At 35.7% G+C, this 24,443-nt stretch overlaps 1 protein-coding gene across 1 annotated transcript in view; it reads right to left on the bottom strand.

Annotated features, from left to right (window-relative positions):
- The window catches only part of ARAP2 (ArfGAP with RhoGAP domain, ankyrin repeat and PH domain 2), a 116,540-nt gene that overhangs the window by 16,600 nt on the left and 75,497 nt on the right, over positions 1-24,443 (bottom strand). Inside the window, 8 exon segments of the mRNA XM_066317139.1 lie at positions 3,074-3,202; positions 7,714-7,831; positions 8,820-8,894; positions 11,140-11,208; positions 11,916-12,063; positions 13,907-14,012; positions 15,626-15,838; positions 19,210-19,373. Of these exon segments, the coding sequence (XP_066173236.1) occupies positions 3,074-3,202; positions 7,714-7,831; positions 8,820-8,894; positions 11,140-11,208; positions 11,916-12,063; positions 13,907-14,012; positions 15,626-15,838; positions 19,210-19,373 (1,022 nt within the window).

Below are 24,443 nucleotides of genomic sequence, written 5' to 3'. Positions count from 1 at the left end.
GATTTGGAAGGGACCCACCAGGATCAGAGAGCCCAACTCTTGGGTGAAAGCACAGGGATCAAACCCACAGCCTTGGTGTTATTAGCACCCTGCTCTAAACAACTGAGCTCATGTCAGTTGCAGAACATGAGGAAATAGTTTAAAATGGACAAGATGGGAACAAGTATCAAAATTAAGAATGTACTGAGTATAAGGAACATGGGAAAAGTTGCACTGACAGCAAAGACTGTGATAAGTTGCCTAATGAAATGAGGCTAAAAGGGCTGTTCATTAGCCTCACTATTGAACCAACAGTATTTCAAACAACATTATATACACCCAGGAAGAAAGAGGAGAAAAATGCTGAGAACGAAAGTCTTTCAGGTAATATTAACAGAAAAACAAAGTTGAGAATATAATAATTAGTCCTTAAGATTATTACATAAATCAGGGAAGCAAGGAATATTCATGGAATTAAAGTATAAACATTGTATGATCACAGTCCTATTAAATTTACTGCAAAGTAGGACATCCATTCACCCAGTTGCCCATTTATATGGGCTGAATCCACTCTTATAAAACATACTTCAAATTATAGTGGTTGGACATCTGGCCCTATTATCCAGTGACAAGGAGTTATCCACATATAGAGTGTAAGAGAAGAAAAGGTTGAGGTCTCTCTTCCTTCCCTCAAGCTAGCAGTAATTTCTTGTGCTATTCAAGATGGAGAGCCCCACCATAGCCATAAGTGCCTTGAACCCTGGACACTAGGAACATCCCTTCCTCAATGACTTCGTTCTTTATATTTTCTCATTCTGACACTATGTAGTGATGGATTCACAAGATTACTCTGCCATGTGGAGTTTGCAGATATCAACACTCTAAGTCTGCAATACAGCAGAAATTTTCCTTTTCAAACTACTGAGAAAACCAGTATATTTTATTTGATAAAGTTTTAATTCTTTTATAACAAACATAAAAAACATCAAAAAATGTAAACAGCCAAAAAACAGTGTGTCTACACTAAGATCAATCTGAATGGAACTGATGCAGACAATTACTGTGATAGGCTGGGAGAACAAATGGATGTAAAATCTAGGAGACAGGAAGGACTTCAAATAACGGCAGATCTCTCCTTTACAACATTTTAAAAATTGACTAGCCTAATCCTTATGTGTCTCATAGAGCAGTGGTTCACACAATCCTCATGACCCATTCCTTTTTCTGATCATATCTCAACACATACCTAGTGAGGTGATGGGAGTTCATATATCAAGTTTTTAATGAAGTAGGCCATTTCTCTCCATTCATGATCTGCTATAACAGTTATTGGCAGTGAAACTCAACCATAAAAGCCATGAACAGAACACTTGCTAAGGTTCATTCACATTTGTAAAATATGTTTTTACAGGAATAAAGCATGGTGGAAGAAGGCCATCACTTTCAAGAGAATAAGCACAATAGCATAACTTTTACTTCTTAAAATCAAGACAACATATATAGAATGCAAAGATTAACATTTCCAAGTATGAGAAAGAGAGGAAAAGATAGATATGTTTGAATGATTCATTAGATAAAATAAGATGAATATTAAATCAGGTAACATGTGTTACCATCACACATTATACAATGACAGCTCCTCCAGGCTGAACAGGCCAAGTGACCTCAGCCACTCCTTATACTTGAGGGCTTCTCCTCAAGGCCCTTCACTATCTTTGCTGCCCCTTAGGACTTCAACTGCTTGAAAACAGGATATAATTTCTGAACTCCTAAACTTTCAATTCTTGCAAAGCAGGTAATACATATTACACAGGAGACTTAAAGCTAGGTGTTATGTTGGAAAAGAAAAAAAGACTGGGGCAATCTGTAAACCATATATTTTCACTATAAATTTGATCTATACTTTAAGTGTCAGCTCCCTTTCAAAGGCCACATACTCTCCAAATTATTCAGTTGCTTGAGTATGTCATTCAAATGAGAATGTCACCTGGGATGGGGCAACCCTGGATGTGCAGACAGACTGGGGAATGAGATGCTGGAAAGCAGTGACATGGAAAGGGACCTGGGGGTCCTGGTCCATGACAAGATGAACATAATTCAGCAGTACCCTGGCAGCCAGGAGGGACAACCCCGTCTGGGGTTTATCAGGCGCAGCATCAGGCAAGGGAAGGGATTGTCCTGCTCTGCTCTGAGCTGCGGTGGCCTCACCTGGAGCCTTGTGTGCAGTTTTGAGCACCACAGTGTAAGAAGGCTATAAAACTATTAGTGAGTGTCCAAAGAAAGGCAACAAAGATGGTGAAAGGCCTTGAGGAGAAGCCCTCAAGTATAAGGAGTGGCTGAGGTCCCTTGGTCTGTTTAGCCTGGAGGACACTGAGGGGAGACCCCACTGCAGTCAAAAACTTCATTGTGAGGGGAGACAGAGGGCCAAACATTGATCTCTTCTCGGAGGTGACCAGTGTCAGGATAGCAGAATGATCTGAAGCTGTATAAGGGAAGTTTAGGCTGGGTACTTGAAAAAGCTTCCCCCAGAGGGTGGGTGGGTACTAGAAAAGGCTCCCCAGGGAAGTGGTCACAGCACCAGGCTGAGAGTTAAAGGAGCATTTGGAAAATGCTCATGGGCACATGGTGCTATTCCTGGGACTACCCCATGTAAAGAGAGGAGTTGGACTTTGATGATCCTTCTGGGTCCCTTCCAGCTCAGAAGGTTCCATGATTCTGTGAAATTAGCTTTTTAGTTTGGAGGCATCAAATTAGATAATAGAAACTTCTATTAGTATACCATAGTTATATAAATATAGTCAAACGATAAGTCTTAGATAAGAGCAGTTTCAAGCTTCACAGCAGAAGTTCACAAAGTGTGAACTGACTGTGAATTTCTGTACAGTTTTATATTACAATGGGAGAGCTTACAGTTTGTAGAAACAAACACCCACAATATCTGCGTTTTCATAGAGCTACCACAAACCCCTGTAAATCTGTAATTTTTATGAAGTAGCAGTAACTTAGTTGTTCTGTTACACTTTGCTCCACTGAAAACCATTCCTATCCTCATATTTTCATGTAAAATAACTAAGTAAAAAAAAAAATCACATACCACTGTAGAGATTCACCATGTCTGCTGTTAGAAATCTCTTTATTATTAGATATGCAGTGCCAGGCTCTGGTAGTGAACTCCAGTGAAGAATTTGCTCTAGTACATTTTCTGTATAATGCAGAGGACGTTCTGAAAAATGCCAAAGAAACAAAACAAAACAAAACAAAAATAGAATTAAAATAAAAGAGAAAAACCAACAATATTGGAGGCCCTTCACAAGTTACTTTGCCTGTACACAACAAGGTCTCATTGACTTTGAGCTACAGAAGAAAAATAATGCTTTCAAAATAAGACAATTAGGCACTTCAGTGACAATGCTTTGCAGGCAGTGTTCGCACAGGTAATGAATATAAAATTAAAGAAGCCATAGCCAAATGTTCAATGAGTCTTTTGTATTGTTACATTTTTAATGTAAAGACACTAAAGCACTGCTTTCAAACTAAATACAAAAGTGAGGACCTATTACAGAGCATGCCTAAATATGATCAAACAGAACTGAGGCCTTCAGCTATACTGTGCCTTATTGACCTACACTCAATACGAAAATGAAACATCATAGCTACCAATTCTCTGCAATCAAAGAACCAAAAAATTTGGAGTGATCACAGTGAAATAATGCCTCCAACTGCTATGGATTATCCTGTCTGTTACTGATCAAAGCAGACTGAAGCAGACTCCCAGTTTCATCAGATTCTTTTTACTAGAGGTGAAAGTATGTGGTTTTACTAGGTCTTCTTCCTGTTGCTCTGGTTAGGGAATATCCAAACTTGCACCTGTGTATTTCAATCTTGTACAAAACCTGCAGCAAGATTAAATTACCACCGAAGGCATGACTAGACTGTGTGCACTCCAAAACTTCAGATGCTCAAACACACATTTTTTGATAGTCATCATCCATCCTAGAAGAGAAACTCTGAGACCTAGCACAGAATTTAAAAACTGCAATGACAAGAAAGCCTAGACAATACTCCATACAAACCCCAGTCCACCTACCAAATGAAGGCAGAAAAGATCCTGCAAATAGTCCCTAAATCTGCATTACCAGATCCAGCAGAAATCTGAGTGTCACATGAACAGCACTGCCTAATGCAACAGATGTGAGTGGGAAAACACACATTCACATCCCTGAAGGCTTTCACCTGCTCAGCAGCAAGCACCTGCTGCAATTCATGAACTCACAAAAGCCTTAACAATGGCTTTGTGGGTTTAAATGCCATTTTATCTCCAAAGAGAGATTTTTCCAAAATACCTATGTTTGCATTTGCGTACCAATTTATGTGGGTCAGCCCTTGAGAAGAGCTGGGTATGGGTCCTGAAAAGTCACACCTCTGTGACACTGTCATGTTGGGTCACAGTCTAGCCATATCTCTTGAGTACTGAAGGGCAAAGTACACAGCCATAATCTCATTTTTCACTCCTGCTATGGTGGATGAATATGAAATGTCAACAGCTGCTTTGGGACTCTCCAGCACTACAGTCTAGCAGAACGTATTTTCTAGAACACCTGAACACTAGAGCCTCAGAAAGCAGCAGCCACAAATAATACACTTAAGCGACAGGAAAAAACACTGCTAATTCGAGATGCAAAAATACCTACGCTACTTGTAGAGCTGTGATACCACCCATATAAATATTTCATTATTTAGACATGACACCAAAGTAGCCTAACAAGAATACCATTCTGTAGAAAGCAGCTCCAGCCCTACTTTATTAACATAACTTCTTCTGGCTTTTTTGTTTTAAATGGTTAAACTTCTAAATTTTTGGGAAACTGTGGACTCTGAGGTGATAAAGCTTAAAACACTTGATGCATTTGTACAAGAGAGAAAATCCACTTTAAGGAGAAGAACATTGCAAATCAAAGGCAGGAGACTGGAAAATCACCACATCTTCCTAGAACACCAGCACTCCCACAGTAAACACTTGCTGTTTTATTTATAGTTACACTTAAGACCATCTGTCATCATGGATTACATGGTACATAAATCATCATGCTGAAAACCATTAGCTATTTTACTGGCAACACACCTCATTTACAAACTATCCATCAAATCACATATTATTAAAAAAATTATATACACCTTATTTTGTAAAAGCATATGGTATTAAATACTCTGCATTAGGTTTGATAAAATCATCAATTATTGCAACTTTTCTATATGCAAATAATTTAGCTGATTTTTTAATATTGCAATTCTAATATTTTGAACAGCAAGCAGTCAACATATACATCCAATTACCCTTTCTTTCACTTAGGTCATCATATACTAGTAAATATCCTAAACCAGTCATTTTCACTCTAAACAACATTAACTATTAGTAGAAAATTAATTTCTAGAAAATAGGATTCTAATTTTCTTGCCTTCTCCGGGGTTGTTTTCCTGACACTATAAAATAAAAAGTAAAATAAAACCTTAAAGAGTGAAAAAATTCAGGGTTGAGTACAACAAGCAGAATTCCACCATGCACTGGACAGGTAGCAGATGACAGCAGGAAAAAAAAGCAGAAAATTAATTTTTATCAGAAAGACACTGTGATTACTGATGTACATTTGAAACAAATATGCAAGCCTTTTTTTGTCATCATGTGTCAGAATCTCAACTAATTTGTAAATGCCTCAGATGGTGTTTGTCACATGACAGTAGTGGAATCAACTTGCAGTAGCGAAGACTCGAGTAGGCTTTTAGTTCTTGAGTGTCACTTTTGAACCAAAGACTTGATAGAACTAATTTTCTCTGTATTCCTACCCTCTGCAAACCTGTTAGGTTCAGCCATAGGATCACAGACTCTACCTGTCTCTTTACCACAACATTATTTTTATTTTTGAAACAGTAATTCATTTGTTCTTATGCACTAATTCTTTCCAGAAAGGGATCCATGAAGAAGATATTTCATCAACACAGTCTTTACTAACAGGAGTCAGGTGATGAATTAGGACTTAATTTGGTTTACTATTTTGTTGGTTGTTTTGGATTTAAAACATTGGTGTGCCATTTCCACTTCCTGTTGGAAATTCTTCTTTCAGTAGGATACACTCTAATGTCTTGCCCATATTTACTGTGTTATGTAGGGCTTGTAGTGTCTCACTCTTAGCTTAATTTTGTTTGCCTTCCATAGCCATTAGCTCAGACAACATTTAGAAACTCCACTAAGATATTAGTTGTTGCACCTAAATACCTCAAGAAGCTGTTGTGAGGTCTATCTGTTAATGTACTTTTATGCTTTTGGCCATATCTGGTTTAATTTCATGTTCCTGTAAGTGTCATATATCAACTTTAGGAAAATAAAATCCAATTTTTTCCATTATTTATTTATTATTTATTCCATTTTCCATTTATTATTTTTCCATTTTAAAGAAATGTGATTTGTATTGCACTTGTAGGAATTATCAGGACTCTTCAAAAGGTGTTTTAAAGATACTAACATTTCTTGTCAGTTGTCACTCACACCTATGAATCTGGAAATGAACACTGTACTACAACTCTATAAATCATCATCTGTAAGATGTAAAATGTGAAGAGGGCTAGGAAAATTTATTTTAAGTTGAAAGGGAGAATACATTTCCATTCTAGTTTTTTATACTGCCAGGCTCAAGACTGAGTACATAAGTAATATTAGTAAAACTGAAGGAATTATTGTAAGCACCTCTGAAAATCAAGTACAACAAAACTAATCAGAACATATAAGAATAATATTTAGTAATCTTATTTTGTCCACTTTCTTATTTTTTTCTTGACTTTAAAATAGATATCTTTACTATAGAAATAAACAAGTCCACAGTCTTCTGTAAGACAAGAATAGTTAAGAGCAGCAACTTACTAGGAAATGCAAATAGATGTTGCATATTTCTGTCCCCTTATATTCTTAAAAAATTCCCTAAGATTACCTTAAGAATATTCATCAATATATTTTTAATTAAAAAAATTCTCTATTACTTTATGTTATTTTAGGAACCTCTAACAATAAAATTCTTCAGCATTTTAAACATGCTCCAGCATGTATAAAGTATTCCCAATGTTAAAACGTCTTTACTATTCATGAATATTTTGGCCATGTGACATTTGCTTTTGTTGGCAGCAGAACCATATTTCAAAGAAAATTTTCATGATTCTGCTAGATGCACCATAATGCCACTTGGCAAAACACACTTTAAAGTGTGTAAAGAATCACACACTTTATGCCTCCTTTTTTCACCAATGTACATTAAATATTTGAATAAACAGAATAGAAAAGATTCTTTCTCCTAAGTATAACATATTTTCTCATTTAATCTTTAGAAAAGCATTATTGCTTATAAAATCAAGTGCTGACATTCTTATGAAAATAGGGTTTTCCTCTAAGACTTATTGGTAAGACCTACTTTTCAATAGCTGATGATTAATGAACTGCAAAGCACTATAATATAAAGAACATCTTCTCACCCCCTAATTTATAGGCAGTTTACAACAACTCATCACATCATTTCTGGCAAAAGGAAGAAAGAAGTCATGCAAATGTCACAACAACCAAATGTAAAACATTGGCATGAAGGCTATTTTTTGTTTCCATAAAGTCTTTAACTAAGCTTTTGATGATATTAAGTATTGAAAAATTAAAATAATAAAAGCAAATTGACATGCATAAATTTAAGTATCACTAACCTAATTCTCCATTTTCAAGTACTTCAAAAGCAGCCCAGATATCATCTTTGCTGGGAATAATGTTTTTGATTCCTAAAACATCATTAGTTAATTCCTCTGCTTCCATCAAAGGTGATACCTGTAATACAAATTGAGTCAGTTATAATACATTTCAGCTACTGATTTCTGAGATATTTTTTTGGTGTAAAACAAAAAAAAAAAAAAAAGTTAATATATGAGCTGGAAACCCACAAATTATCTATCAGATTACAGCAGGCTTTCCTTATTTTGATTAAAGTTATATTTTTATGAGATTAAAGTTATATTTTTAAGATGACTGTTAACTTGGTAGCTTTAAATTCCTTTTCTCTACCCCAGAAAAACTGGGCAAAAAAAGCTTTGATATATTTTCTTCGGTGTGGGAAGATAAATATTGGAGAAGCACCATATTTTCATCTTAGCAATGCATATCCCCATTTTAATTCCTATTTTAAAAAGCTTGTCTTGTGAGCATATGTCTATTTATGTATACCACATACTCTATATTTGTACAAACAAAACTGTTTGAGAGTCATATGTTGAACAGGACAAAAAAAGGAAACAAAACAAGAGATGTGTAATAAGAAATAACAGAACACTATTACATGGAGATGCAAGTGTTTACACTATTAAATGAAAAGCTCAAAACTCTCTATTATAGTTAGTAACAGGATTTGGTTTCTTAACACTCAAAGAAGAAAGCCACAGACAAAAAGAAAGGAGGAAAGTAATTTTGATGGCCTGAACTATTAAATAAAACCAACATTCATTGTGTGCTTGTTAATGCTCGTGTTGCACATGTGGAGTTGTGAGAATTTATACTGTTGTACACTACAGAAAAACTAAATCATGTAAGTAAATAATGGTACTTTAAAATTGTACCATTTTTCTTAAAATTTTTCTTAATGCAAAAATGCATAATAATCAGTTCTTACACAGCAAATTCTAAAATAAAATATTTAAAAGAATAGTGATAAACATAAATGCATACTTTCGTTATGTACTTATACAAAAAAGTATTAAAAATAATGTGATATACTTCAAGAAAAACAGCTTCATAAAATACTGTATCATTTTTATACACTAACCCTGATTATAATACTACAGTCTGGCTCCTTTCTTTCCACATAAACTTCAATAAGCAAATCTCCAGCCTGGGAAACCTAAAAAGAAAGAATTAAAAAACATTTAATTGTTGAAAAATAACATTTTAAATAAGGAAAGTGTAATTATTTAACTAGTGTAAGGAAAAAAATACCTATTCACTGATTCAGGAGAAAAATCCAAACCCTGAACAAATCCAACAGAATCATGTCAAACAAAATTACTATTAATGTACAAATACACTTTCAAGAGCAGAAAAACTAAGGGTGACACAAGTGGAAATTTTAAACTTATATTTAAGACTACAAAGTCTAAGACATGAGTGTATCTCAGTATCTTAAACTGCCAGAAGCCTAACTGTGATTTGGAGGTTAGTCAGGCTCACTTCAGAAACAAAACAGATAAACAGAATTTAAAACAATGAAAAAGGACTGTAACCCCAAAATTACTTAGCTAAAAGTGAGATTAAAATTTACAAATAACAGACTATTTCAGCCACGTAGCCATATGTATACATATCAAGAAAATAAAAAATTCATTACTACAAATGCTGTATGATTCTTAATCACAATGAAAACTTGTCATGACCTAATTAAAGAAGGAATTAAAACAAATGCTCTTGATATCAACCTCTGTTAAATATAGCTCTTCAGATTTGTTGGAGTGAAGGATAAACTTTACACAACATAATGCTAATGTGGAATAATCAGATAAAGCAAATTTATGACATATAATAGTTTTATATACTCAATACTAACAAATGTTATTTAAAAATGTCTAACAATATAAATCTCAGAAAGAAATTAGAAAGGCAATAAATCCAACATTTTATGACCACAAGGAAATGTATGATTTATGAGAAGGGATGTAACATTTTCCATTTTAACTAGGTTTGCTCATCTATGGCAATAAAATTATCTTCATGGATGAGAAATTGCTTTATTTTTCTAAAGTTAAAAATGTCTCACATTTTGCCTGCTCTAATTCCCTTTTAGTATAGTCATAAGCATCTTTAAAAGATTGCAATTCATCTCAGTCCAGCACCAAAAACTGTTTCCTAAAAAATAAGTGATGATCAGAGCACAGGAAGAAAAATTAAGGCAGAAACAGGAACTTATCAGAAGGTGTACCATTCTATCAATAGGTAAATATAAAGAATTAATAATCAAATTAACACAAAGATAACAATTTGTGTGTTCATTTTTTAGAATGGCATTGATAGTGATGCTACTTATTTATATATCACTACAAACAGAGGAAAAGGTTAAGAAAAGTATTTTGAAACATATATATACACACACCCCCACATATATAGAAGAATCTGAGCTTTAGGATACATTTGGACCGATTTCCAGAAGCTAAGATTACATTTCTATAGAAAAATAACTGGCAGTGCTGAATTTTAAAGAACATTAATATTCTGAAAACCAGCAACTTTTAAGTAACTTTAGCCTTTGAGAATAGAAAACTAATGGAAACATTTCTGAGGAAAAACATTACAAAGCTACTTTGAAGAAAGCTGCTTAATTATAGTGGCACAGACTCAAAAAAGCTCATTTAGTTATAAAATTTGCTTTTCAGATGATATTACAGAAAAAGGTTGGAAATAAGAATGAAGCTGACACATGATTTCCACTGGGCTCATACAAACAACCGTATGGAGAGAAAATGTGATGTAAATTACTGCAACAGCTGGCATAAGTATATGGTGGACAGAAAATGAAAAGCAACTAATGAAGTGCCACCTGGAACAGAACTTAGTGACATTTCAGACATGTGAACTTTGAGTAATTCAGCAGAAATTCAGTTCAGTTGTTCTCTGAACATTCTGCATCACCAGAGATAATAGTACTGTGGCAACCTATATATTCCAAGGTATTAAGTATCTACATCACTGATTTTCCCACATACATGCACGCATTTTGATGCAATGATGTCAGACTATCAGTTGTCAAATGTAAAGAATTTTTACAATTCTTAATTGCAGCTGCTTGAGGCCTAAGTTGCCTATTACCCATGACACTTATATGATTACAGAGCTGCTGATACATCACTCAATTGCAGCACATCATTGGTTTTCACTGTAACTGGAAGCCTGTGGAAAACTGCTGTGGAGAACTGATGAGGGTGGTTGAGCAAGACTGTGAGCTGAGCCACTTTATCTTGCACCTGGTTCAAGCATGACCTAGCAACTGCAGTGCCTGGGGTGATGCTGCCTCAGTGGTAAACAGAAGAGCACTCACACCTAAGGATAGAGATGTTAAGGCCTCACTCCTTTTTATTCATGCCTAACTGGACACTTACCTGAGTGTCTTTCCACCTTGTAATAAAACTGTTCTCTATGTCCATTTGTTTGACTTGGTCTTCATTTATCTGTATAAATAAATAATTTTGTAGAGATTAATAATCATTATTGTAACAATTGCCAATACTGTCAATCATGTTCTCACGAAAGCAGGTATGCAAAATATTCTAGCAATCAGAAACAGCTCTTCATTGGTGGGATTAAGTGTCATAAACTTCATGGAAAACATATCGAAACAGAGAGGAATCAATGAAAAACTGCAAAACAATGTTATAGTGGCACAGTCAACTCCCAATCAAAATGGCTTATATGAATTGCTGCTAGTTGTAGCTTTTCTACCCAACTGGATTTAACATTATTTCTGGGTCTAAGGAACAAAACAAATTGTAGTCACAGCTCAGAGAGTAAGAACACAAAGTCCTTCCATGCTTCAGTTCTGATCAGTCCCATAAATTTTCATCAGAAGCATTATTTTTAATAGTCATAATCATAAAATTTTCTTAAATTTAGTAAGCTTTTGATGGCAGGGAGAATGAGCATAATTTTGGAAAACAGTAAGCTACATCATTCCATAAACAGTCTTTCCTACACAGGTTAAACTAAAACTGGGAAATAAAATTTAAAGCAGGACAAGAAAAACATACACTGAATTAGAGTTCAGAAACTCTGTAAATCCTCAGATCATTGAACCAGTAGGAAGATCATCTTTAAGCAGATTTTTATATTTTTGAATCTCTAACATCTGAGTAGTTAGGATACATATAAAGATACCTACATGAAAAAGTTGCACATAATTTTTAATTAGATCTTCTATTACATTGACTTCTTCACTGGTTTGGCCTTTAGTTTGAAATAAGCACGAGGAAAACACCATGGCTAAATTGTGAGGGTTCATTTGGTTAATTTCAGAACATTTCTGCACCCTGTAAAAGGAAAAATAAACATATTTAGACAGTTTCATTGTTCCTTCGATTGTCTGCTACTCCTTTACAAAATATGCAGAGCACTTCAAAAAAGGTAACTACATTAAATGCAATGAAAACATATACTATTACTTATTTAATATTTCCTTACATTCTTTATTTCTCATTACAGAAATGAAAACTTTCTAGCTTCATTTCAAGTAATATCAAAACTATTTAGAATAGAAAACAATAAAACCAGAATAGAATACTTGAGTTAGAAGGCACCTATAATGATCATCTAGTCCAACTGCTGAATTGCTTAAGGGCAGACCAAAAGCTAAGGCACGTAGCTAAGGGCACTGTCCAACAGCATTGACAGGCTTGGGTCATCCACCATCCCTCTAAAAAGGCTGTTACAATGTTTGACCACTCTTTTAGTAAGGAAATGCTCCCTAGGGACAAGTTGGTTCTTCTCTGGATGCAGTTGTGAACCAATTCCAGGCACCCTCCCACCAGGTACCAGGGAGAAGAGCTCAGTGCCTCCCTCTCCCCTTCCCCTCCTCAGAAATCTCTACAGAGCAATAAGGTCACACCTCAGCCTCCTTTTCTCTGAAGCAGAAAAGCCCAGAGTCCTCAGTCACTCCCCACAGGGGATTTCTTCCAGCATTCTTGCCTTCCTCTTGCATTCAAACACCTTAACATCCTTAAATTGCAGACCCCAGAACTGCACAGGGTGCTCCAGGTGAGGTCAATCCAATGCTAAATACAGTTTCACTATATTATGTAATGTAAGTATATCCCAAAAACTTGAGATCCAAGGTCAAACAAATGTGGAAAGAAATTAGGTCCTTTTTAGTTCCTATCCCTAGGGTAAAGTTTTCATATCAGAACTTTTCTGTTGTTCAGATATTGTTCAATAACATGCTGTCTTTTAGAGGCAAACACTTTAAACTGAATTTTGGCTGTCAAATGCATGAATTCACACTACTTTCAGAACAGATGCAACATCATGTTAATATCTCTAACTGGATATGTGTAGAAAGTTCTTAAACACAATATGTAGCACAATCTTCATCCAAATAATGGCACCAATCACATAAATATTTTTAAATTGCATCTCCTATGCACCTTGCTACGTAACATAATTTCTGAACACAACATCCTGTAAAGAGACATATTCTATACTCACTGCCATTTAACCAGAAATATCATTTGACTTGTTTGATGGATGATATAATATAGACCAGTAGTATTTAACCGTGACAACTCAGAATCATCCTATCACATATTTTTTACACATTTTCTGCCCCTTCTTTGATCTCGTAATAAGTCATGACCTTTGGTGCTTAAACGATTTTTTATTTTGGATATTCTCTAGCACTGCCTCAGTTGTAAAATGAAGCACTGATGAAAAACAGAAGGGGTAGGTAATTCTCAAAGTTATTATGTGCAAAACAGCTTGTGGAGAAGGATATTTTCACTGAAAAAAATATTTTAATTTCAAGAACCATTTGCAACAATCCTCTGGAAGACTAGCAGACTGGAGTAAAATGAAATTGCATAAAGAAGCTACATCAAAAATTACCCTACTTGGACTGATACTGCTACTACCCTACTGGCAGCCCTCTCTCCCTGTAAGTCTGCTCCAATCCATTGATTTTTATAGATACCTACTGCTAAAAATACAACCAAAGAAAAAACACATTATCAATTAAAGGAAATCAAATGTAATTAATTGCTGTAACTAGATAAGCTTTTGTGATTACTAGTTAATGAAACAAGCCACATTTTATATATTTTAGACTTATACTGAGAACACGTTATAAGAATTTCTCTGCTACAACACATTATTTGCAATGACCTGTAAAGATGTTCAATTATAGCAGCCAAGGTTGCTCTATTGACTGATGGAAGACTCTGAATAAAAGCTCTGTACTTCCTCACACGTTGTTTTTCATTCTGTGTATCTGCCAGAAAATAATAATCATTGAACATTAATAACAATGCACACTAATAACCAACAGCAGCTCTCATTAACTATATCAGCATCATCTAGTCTTTTAAAATTACTATTTAACAAATCAACCACTTCTTCATAAAGGCAATGCTGGCAATATACTATCAGAAATGTCTATTATTGTAAACCAGAAACAACAATAAAGAGAGACAGTTCTATGTTCAAGCACCACTTGCCACCACTTAAGACTAAAGCCCAGAACAGCAATTGCACTTTCTCTAAAAGCATATTTAATCTGTAGTTTGTGCATGTACATGTGTGATTGCAACTGCATATACACAAGTGTTAATGTAGTTCTAAGAGTTCCCAGCAATGAGAAAGGAAAAGAGCTTTTCAAATTTTAAATATTTACTGGAAAAGTGTCTGAAGGCACAGAGCAGTTTAAGGATCTAAGTATATATACAACTGATTAGAGGAGAGCAAGGCTGGTAAATAAGTTGTACCAAGTTACATATAGCTGAACGATGGCAAGGCCAATGGCAGGAATTCCAGTTTTGGGAACGACAGTATCTGAAACACAAGCACAGCTCTCAAGTCTGCCTCCCTGTGCTGCTTATGCCCCCTTATGCTCAGGGCATAAGCAAAGTTAATGTAGATGGGATTTAGTCAGTTAGCTTTTCCCTCTCAGTCCCTTGCTTCTCTCAAGTTTCTGGAAAGAAAGCAGAGAACTCTTCTGTCTGACTGATGGTGCTCTCCACTAACTACCAACTATGTTTTGGGTTCTTTGGTAATTGGAAGAAAAAATAAATAATAAAACAACAGTTTAAGGATTTTCTAATCTATTTTCTTAAATTTTTTAGTCTTCCTAGAAATACCTTCTATACCACTTAAGAGGACAGGATTCTCTGTTGTAAAGCTGAGGGAGAATTGTAGCCATGAGTACATATCAGAAGAGGAATCATTGTAACACCATTAAAAAGAGATGAGTTAAATCTAAACTGCCTCAGAACCTTTTCTGGTTTCTGATGAGATTAATCATGTGGAAAGTGAATAAACTCACAGTAGTTTTTCCTCTAGTTTTGGAAACTGAGTTTAAAGGTCGAAAATGTGCAATATTGATAATATTTTAATTTCCTGAAAGTCTAGTGGCTCATATTAAAGCAACAGCCATATATTTGAACTTGACTAAAATTAGAAAGGAATATGTTTTTAATATCTCTTTTAAAAGACAAAACGTGTCACACTGTAAATATGCCTATATGACCCCAATGCATTAAGATAGGAATTAATGTTCTGTCAGCATTTCCTATGTATCTCTTACTGCTGTGCTTGCAATTCCATAGCATAGTTTGGCAGGGAAACCCCTTGTTTCTTGCAGCTTGCAAATACTGCAATATAGAAACTAAAATTTTAAAAGAACATTGCAAAAATCGTCTCTGACTCTGATGAGTCTATTGCAGCCCTGTCCCAAATATTTTTTCCTGACTAGATTGTTTTGTCAGTTATGACAGTTATGAAATAACAAAGGTTGGCACAGGGTAAGTAAATTAACAACCCCCTCAAATTTGATACTGAAAATGTACATGTAACCTTTATTGTATTGAATGTCATTGAATACATTACCTAATGCAGAGATCCAGAATGGATAAAGTTCTTTAGTGAGAAGTGCATCATCTATCTGAGAAAGAAAACTTTTCAGTACATCAGTCACATCTTCAAGTTGATGTTTTCCTGCTCTTAATTTAACACTTCTTGCATCTTTTTTGAAGCTTTCCAGCAGTTCAGCCACATTGGAAGAATCACCATTTTTAAGGTAGATTTGCTTGCTACCTAAACCTAAGGCAGAAAAATAAATGAATGTAAAACTAACAATTCTTTTAAAAATTCCAGACATCATTATATGAAAATCCTATGTGACTGCCAAACACAATGAATTTCCTAACAAAATCTTTATCTTTTACACATACCCATTTTGTTAGTAAAAACACTGCCAAGTCTTGCTAAACCCAACTAGACCTCTTTGCAAAAATACTCATCACAATAGTAAGCAAGACTAGGATGACTATTTCAAGAGTATTTTAAAGGCATTTCAAAACCCCACATCTCTTCAGAACTTCCTGAAATAGTTCTTTCAAAAGGTACAGTCAGGAGAAGAAGTTTTGATGACAGGTATTATATTACACATAAAACACAGCTGCTTTCATGAGAAAACTCTTATTTTATTACTCTACAGATGAACTCAGTGTAAGACTCGATGTATTATTGTATTCATCCACCCTGAAATATTTTTATTCTTAAAAGCCTCAAAATTAGTAGAAAATACCTTTTTTTCTGATTTTTCTCATGTAAGACATTGGTCAGCTACTATTCTTATATGTAAAAACAAAAACCACCCAAGTCAACTTAAAAAGAAAATGTATAGTTTAAAACAAAGTCATGACTACCTCCAATCACTGCATATGTTATTCTAGATAAAATTTTTATTTTTTATAACTTGAGTATGTTTGGCATAGATGCACAGTGCTATTTATCTTTGTAGAGGTGATTTCTGCATCCACATATCTAAAAGAAGATGGTACTTTATGCAAAATCATTCTTTTCTTATATACCTGTCAAATTAAATACTCTCTCAAACCTGTGAAATCAAGTCTAATGTTTTCACAGTTCACCTTTCCTGTAATGCCCAAAAGCACTTCCATTTGGTACAGCCTTTGTGGTGTTTCTGTCAGGAACAGCCCCGAACCACAACAGCATCTGTCTTCTGTAGACTACAGCTAAAGACAAAATCTTTACAGCCATGATACAAAAGATGTTTGCATGCAAGCAATGCACACAAATAATTCCTTCAGCTTTCAACTGATCATTTTAACAGCTACTATTGCTGATCCTGAAAAGCATATTTTTGATAATGATTTAATTTATTTAAAAGACATTAGGAAATTGAATTTTAATGGAGACTACACAAAATGTTCTAAGTAGCAGACAAAATTACTCTGCTTTAACAATTTAGTGAATTAAATGGTGTAAATTATACTTGGAATTATTTCTATTGCAAATGATTAAAAATAATTTAGCAAAAACTTCTTTTCTTATTTTATGCACTAGGTGTAACCCCAATACCACTATTTAAAATAACGCAGTGTTGCCATATCCAAAGGTAATTTAGTTAAACTTCAATGACTCAAATAGCATTCAAGTACTCTCATACTGACAGAGGTTACAGGCACATTTATACCAAAGACAGATTTGTACAGGATCGATACACATATAGCAATCTCACCAAAAAAAAAAAATCGTGAATGATACCATTCACAAGAATGGTAGAACATGAAGGACCATGCTGGTAATTATAGGCCAGTTAGCCTGACCTCAGTACCTGGAAAGATAATGGAACAGTTTGTACTGAGTGTCATCACGCAGCACCTACAGGATGGCCAGGGGCTCAGGCCCAGCCAGCACGGATTTAGGAGAGGTAGGTCATGTTTGACCAACCTGGTCTCCTTTTATGACCAGGTGACTGCCTGGTGGATGCAGGAAGGGCTGTGGATGTTGTCTGTTTGGACTTCAGCAAGGCCTTTGACACTGTCTCCCAGAGCACTCCTGGAAAAGCTGCAGCCCACGGCTTGGACAGGAGCACCCTTTGCTGGGTTAGGAACTGGCTGGATGGCTGGGCCCAGAGAGTGATAGGGAATGGTGCTGCATCCAGCTGGGGCCAGTCACCAGTGGTGACCCTCTGGGGTCTGTGCTGGGGGCAGTTCTTTATTTAATATCTTTATTGATGACGTGGATGAGGGCATTTCATCAGTAAATTTGCAGACAACACTAAGCTGGGAGCATCTGTTGGAAGATAAGATGCCCTTCCAGAGAGATCTGGAACAGCTGGATGGATGGTCAGAGTCTAACAAGATAAAGTTTGATCAGTCCAAGTGCTGAGTCCTGCATTTTGGCCATAATAACCCCCTGCAGCATTACAGGCTGGGGCTGGTGTGGCTGGACAGTGCCCAGGAGGAAAGGGACCTGGGGGATTCTGGTCAGCAGCTGGCTGAACATGAGCCAGCAGTGTGCCATGGTGGCCAAGAGGGCCAATGGCACCTGGCCTGGATCAGGAATGGTGTGGCCAGCAGGAGCAGGGAGCTCATTCTGCCCCTGTACTCAGCACTGGTGAGGCCACACCTCGAGTGCTGTGTCCAGCTCTGGGCCCTCAGTTTAGGAAGGACGTTGAGACACTTGAGTGCATCCAGAGACACCGAGGCTGTTGAAGGGCTTGGAACACAAATCCTTTGAGGAATGACTGAGGGAGCTGGGGCTGTTTAGCCTGGAGAAAAGGAGACTGAGAGGTGACCTTATCACTCTCTACAAAGGTGGCTGTAGTCAGCTGGGGGTTGGTCTCATTCTCCAGGCAGCAACTGACAGAATGAGAGGACAGAGCCTTAAGCTTTGGAGAGGGAAATGTAGGTTGGGAATTAGGAAAAAAATTTTCATGGAAAGAGTGATAAAGTACAGAAGTGATCTACCCAGGGAGGTGGTGGAATCAACATCCCTGGATGTGTTTAAAAAAAGACTGGATGTGGAACTCGGTGCCATAGTCTAGTTGAGGTGTTAGGACTGGGTAGGATTCAATGGTCTTGGAGGTCTCTTCCAACCTAGTGATTCCACGATTCTGTGAATTTGCAGTAGTAAAAGGATGGAAACATCATCTGCATATAACCTAATGCCATGTAAAATTATGCTGGCAAATTTTACTTAAATAAATGGTAACCACAATACATCCTTAGGTTATTTCACTGGAGAAATAGCAGTCTAAGACTGAACTCAACTCCACAGTTAATGCCAACTTCCAAGATGTGTTCAGACCACAGCTTTTACAGGTTTGCAGAGTTTATTTTCTGAGCTGAGTTGTCTGCACTGGGGCAGTGGACCCCAAGGCTGAGTTTCATAAGACAAACAATGCAATATTTAAAAATAGAAAAGTGTCTATAAATGGCAATTACCAAGTTGTATTTCCCCAAACTGGCCATTTTCAGATATGTGGTAGTGCACATCTATGATATGTGGTAGTTGCACCATCTCATTAAAGAATGACAAGGCTAATGAGGGGTATGGTTTTACTTTAAGTAATATATAAACTCACTTAATAGGATCTGGTACTGGGAGCACTTAGGTATTATACAAATGATCTTAGCTTGAATAAAATCCACTCTACTTACCATACTGTGTTACAAACGCTATGCAGCTGTTCACTATAATAGGAACATCATTTTTGCTGAGCTGCTGATCTTGTAATGCATTACCATCTGTACCTGCTGCTTTTTCAATTGCAGTATACCAGACCATGAAATCCAGCTTTGTATGGCCGTGGATGTATAGTGTTCTGAAAAGTATAAAAATATTTTTAGCTTGGAAAGAAATAAAAACCCAATGTTATTGTACCATGGCACCAAAGCAGATGTTCAGGAAAGAAAAAAAAAAAATACATATATATACTTGGAGTAAGACATCAAGGTACCTTTCACCACATAAAGCTGTGATGGTGGTCTATTGTTACAGCACCTTTTCTTTCCAAATTCATTTGTATTACCAGTGCCATAAAAAATGAAAGATCCACAAAAACACTGTCACAAGCCTTTGAAAGAACCTGCCAACATTTTAATTACTCTTTTTCAATCTTGCTCCTACATTATACATTCATATGTCCGAGCCACAGCTAAGCAGGAAAAAAATTTAAACACATATAAAAAGCTTTCCTTTCTTTTGTATTCACACTCTTAACACCCCCCACACCCACTAACCTCTTCTATAGAATAGCTGATCCATACTGAGCTTCTCTCCTACACAAGTATCAAAATGATCCCCCACTATCACAAAGCTAAGGAACATACATGAAAAAGCTCCGAGTTGAAGCAGAGTAAGTTAATGCAAGACTTTGCCTGTATCTCAAAGCACAGCCTTGTTCTGACTCTTTTATTTAGCATGCTGCAGTAATCTCCTGTGTGCCACCCCCACAAGCTAGCTTCTAAGAGAAAATACCAAAATTGAAAAGTTTAAGGGGGTATGTCCAACCATATGCATGTGGGTAATAAACAATTGTTTAAAGTACTAAAATAGCAAACAAACTTTTCTACATACCTTCTCTTATCTTCCACTAAAGATAGATAAAGGATCAATTTCATCTAATGACCATTTATTTGCTAATTAGGAAAAGTCAAAATGATCTACTGAACTTCTATGAAAACACTTTCATCAAAATAGAAAATACATTTATTTTGATAGTTTCATTTTTGGAGGGGAGAAAGCATTTTATATGATGAGGGAATACTTAATTTCATTTCTTTTTGAAAGATTTTGAAAAATCTTTCAATTTTGCTTTTAAATGCTTTAAATGTTTCCATTCTAGCATTCCCATCATGCTAGGGAGTGGATATGCAGCCAATATATTACATACACACAGCTGGGATCTGAACTCTTCTCAAAATCCACCATATAGACTGAGCCATTCAGCAGCAGAGTAGATGACAGTAAAGCACTAAAGTATTTCATCTCACTGAACTACATTTTTAGGAAGTCTATACTTCATGACTTCAAAAATCATGTTAACTACCACACATGCCTGTATAGCAGAAACACAGCCTCTCTCTTCCACTAAGAAAAAAAATAAATTTGCATAAAGCTCTCCTATTTTTGCAGAAAAATGAGTGAGCCTAATTCAATGCTGTCAAATGTTTCCTTAAGACTTGTCAAAACAAGTAGTTCTCAATCAATACCTTCCAAAGAACATACTGCCACATTTTCTGGTATTGCTGTTGCCATACATATATAAGGAAAATAAAAAGTTTGAAGTGAATAGGAAAAAGCTTGACAGTGCATGATACTCCACTCATTTCCTATTATTATGCACAGATCAGAAGAGGTTAGGACAATGATTTATAAAAGATTTATGGTTCTTTCCAACATGAGAAATGTACACATATATGCATATTAGTATGTGTTTATTTCCCCTGCAGAACAGCAGGATTCACATTATGGTATTATGCAAAAGGATAAATGGAAGTCTCAACAGATTATTTTTTATCCAAAGAATTACTATATATACAGGAAGCGGCATACTGTAAAGTGAAAATATTATTACATCTAAACAAAGAAAGGGCAACTCTGCTGCATATCAATGAATTGATACCAGAGGAAGAGAGAAAAAAATACCATACTGAACTTCAAAGGTCATATAAACTTACCAGCATTTTTCATAGATGTACAAAAGTCTAAATCATGTGCCTGTCAATCAATTGTTGTGATATATGAAATACCTAAACTATGTGGAAAAGATCACCTTGTATTTTATGGATCTTTCCATCTGCCCCTCAATGCATCACATTAAAAAAAATATATCAGAAGTACAAAGTGATGATGTTCTCATTGTTTTCTAAAATTTGAGAAGCTGTTGAGCTTAATTCAGCTACAGAGGCTCCTTAATAATTAGCAAAGAAAATGAGTAATTTGTTTAAGTTGTAGACCCAAAGGACCAACACAGTCATGAAAGATAAGTTGCTGGTAAGAAATATCAATGTGAAAATCTTGCTGCCTAAATCATGGAACCTAGATTGTTCATAGAAAGCAACTAATTATTTTTTAAAAATTTATACTTGCCCAGTCAAAAATCTCCAGAGTGGTGGCATCAAAAAGTAGGATAAATCAGAGATGCATTTTCACTACAATACCACAAAAGCGAAGAAGAGAGAAAAGGAAATTAAACCAGTGCCAGACACATTTCAGTCAATTTCCCATGGAAGTGGATTAAAAAGTTCATCTCAAACCTCAATAGTATTTGTCTGAGAGAGAGCACACTTGGAATAAATTTAAATCAGAAAAACATAAAACAATTTAAAAATGAGATTTTTAAAGCAGTCCTCAGTTTAGCCATCTTGGACAAACTTAACAAGCTTCTTTTCTTTTCTTTTTTTTTTTTTTTTTTTTCCCTTGATTGGAAATTAATTTTTCATCCCCTTGAACCTGAAAGTAGTGAAAAGGAAAGGGGAAATAATTTCTAGCAGAAGAGCAGAACTTTTGTCAAGCACAGTAGAAGTCTTCTACTGAACTTCGTGAAGCAATGGAGATAACTTTGCAGACTTAACCACTACGTTCATCTTTTTCACACAGTTTTCAGACAGAATTAGTAAGAAATACATGCATTTCTCACTGAGCTAATTGTCATTATCAAAATATAAAAAGTTTTATAAATCCAAGGTTTAAGACTAAGCATAAACATAGGCTGAAGCAGTGATGTCCCATGTAGCACAAAACTGAGTAATTTAAAGAGCTAATAGAAGTAATCATGTTTGAAAGTATTTGTACTGTAATGTTTAAAAAGACCTACCATGCAGAGTACCAACTATTTTCCACAGACTCAAACAAAATGCATTCCTTAAATGCACTGCCTTCTATAGTATGTTTATGTATGTGCCTTATTTTCAGTTCTAAAAACTGATAAAGATCTTACATTTCATATTAAATAGTTCACAATAGTGACAGTATGATGAAAAACGGCAGAATTTTTTGCTACATTGTGGGAAGCACATTGAGTCCATAGCCAAGAAATTAATAATTTAAGTGCTCAAACAAACAAGGCGGCCTGCCAATGTAGATTTCTGCCTTAGTGAATTGAGAGAATTGAATTGGCACTAGTGACTGCAGCAGATCAATGAGTCTTAACATTGTAGCTCCCCTCTTAAGGGAGCTACTGTTACCTATACAGCTTTTTTGTTGACTACCAGCACATCCTTCTGCCCCAGCAGCCATACGTGACCACACTTCATCCACAAGAATGCAAAGGCTTCTCTTTAACCCATGCTGCAAAGTCCCCCAGCTTTAGCTATGTCTATAAGCTTTTTTTGCACAGCTGTGCAATGGGAAAGAGGTGGTACGAGCTGATTTTGGGTAAGGTGGACAGGGAGAGTGAGAAATAGATATTGGCACAACTGAGTGCCCTCTGGCAATTCCCACATGATTCTAATAATTTACCTGAAAACAGAGGTATTAAGAATGTAAATATTTATATGAAATTATTTTGGAAAATCACATCGCAACTGAAGCATGGATGTTCCATTAAAAATTACTGCTAAATGTAACTAAGCAATATTTCTTCAAGGGACCCTTCAAAAGGTCCTACATCTAGCATATCATATTGGAAGCACATGCCCTTTCATCTGACTCTTAAGTTTATATAAATTCTGGATTTTAGAATTTTGTGCCCGTAACAGCATTTTATGAGAAAACTTACTGCTATCATCAAAGGGTTAAGAAGAAAGCATTGAATGAGCTATCAGCCTAAAGAAATAGTGCCAGTATGTAGGGAAGGTTTATTACCCATAATAAGAAAGAACTAACTACATCAGAAGCATAACAGGGAAAAAAAGCACCATCTGGATTACATTATGGTCTGAAAACATTCACTGACACCTAAGAGAGAGCTTAAATTACTTCAGGAAAATATAAGAAATGTTTGAAACTGAATTATTTGTACAACTGTTTCTTTAAAGCATAGCATTAGAGATTTTGCATTAAATTCCACATATAGAAGATACATTTGAAAACTACAGATGTTTTCAGACAACTTTCTTCTTTTCATCATGCAATCTCTCTGTTGGCCTGTGTTGAACTACACAGGAATAGCTGCTTCACCAACATGGTACTCAGCCTCTATTTGGATAGCAACAGGAGGTCAAGTATCACCAGTCACTTCAAGCATTTTAAAAATACAGAGATCAAGGGAAAAAAAACCCAAACTGAATATGGATCAAATCAGAGGACACCACTGTGTGATGAAGGACGCCTCAAACACAGAAAACCTTGAAATGGTTTGCCACTTTTAGCAAGAAGTCAAGAAGCATTTCAACTACAAAACTAGAATATTTCAACTATGAAAGTGGAAAGCAAGAAGAGGCAAAGGGCCATCTGATTAGGTGCAAAACTATACACCACAGTGTAGTGGTGAAGAAGTCAAGATTTTCAGCTGAGTTAGATACAGTTCTAGCAGTCCAAACAATATGCTCCAATAAAGACCAGAATGCAACAAAATTCAACAAAAAGTAGGTGCTAAAAAAAGAGTGTGTTCTGTAATTCACTTTAGCAAAGATACACAAGCATTAATGTGCCTGAGATGTGAAAAAAAAATGTAGAATTAAAAGTCATCTAGAATTATCATGAAAATTTACACTGAGTTTCAAAAAGGACAACAATCTTCAAAAGAGAAGCAGTCTTGTGGTTTCAGAAATCTTTTAGTGTAGTTCAGCCTCTGATTGTATGTTATTACTTGGTATGATTGCCACCTCTTATTTCTGAGCTGATAGACGTCATCAGCTGAACATGTCATATAGAGAATAAATGAATAGCAGAGTACCAAGCAGAAAGCAGGGTAAAGGAAGAGGGGGCAAAAAAGAAAAAGGTAGGA

Source organism: Sylvia atricapilla, chromosome 4, assembly GCF_009819655.1.
Source record: "Sylvia atricapilla isolate bSylAtr1 chromosome 4, bSylAtr1.pri, whole genome shotgun sequence".
Classification (NCBI taxonomy): Eukaryota; Metazoa; Chordata; class Aves; order Passeriformes; family Sylviidae; genus Sylvia; species Sylvia atricapilla.
The sequence above is the reverse complement of the archived record's forward strand: the minus strand, read 5'-3'. Positions and strand labels throughout refer to the sequence as shown.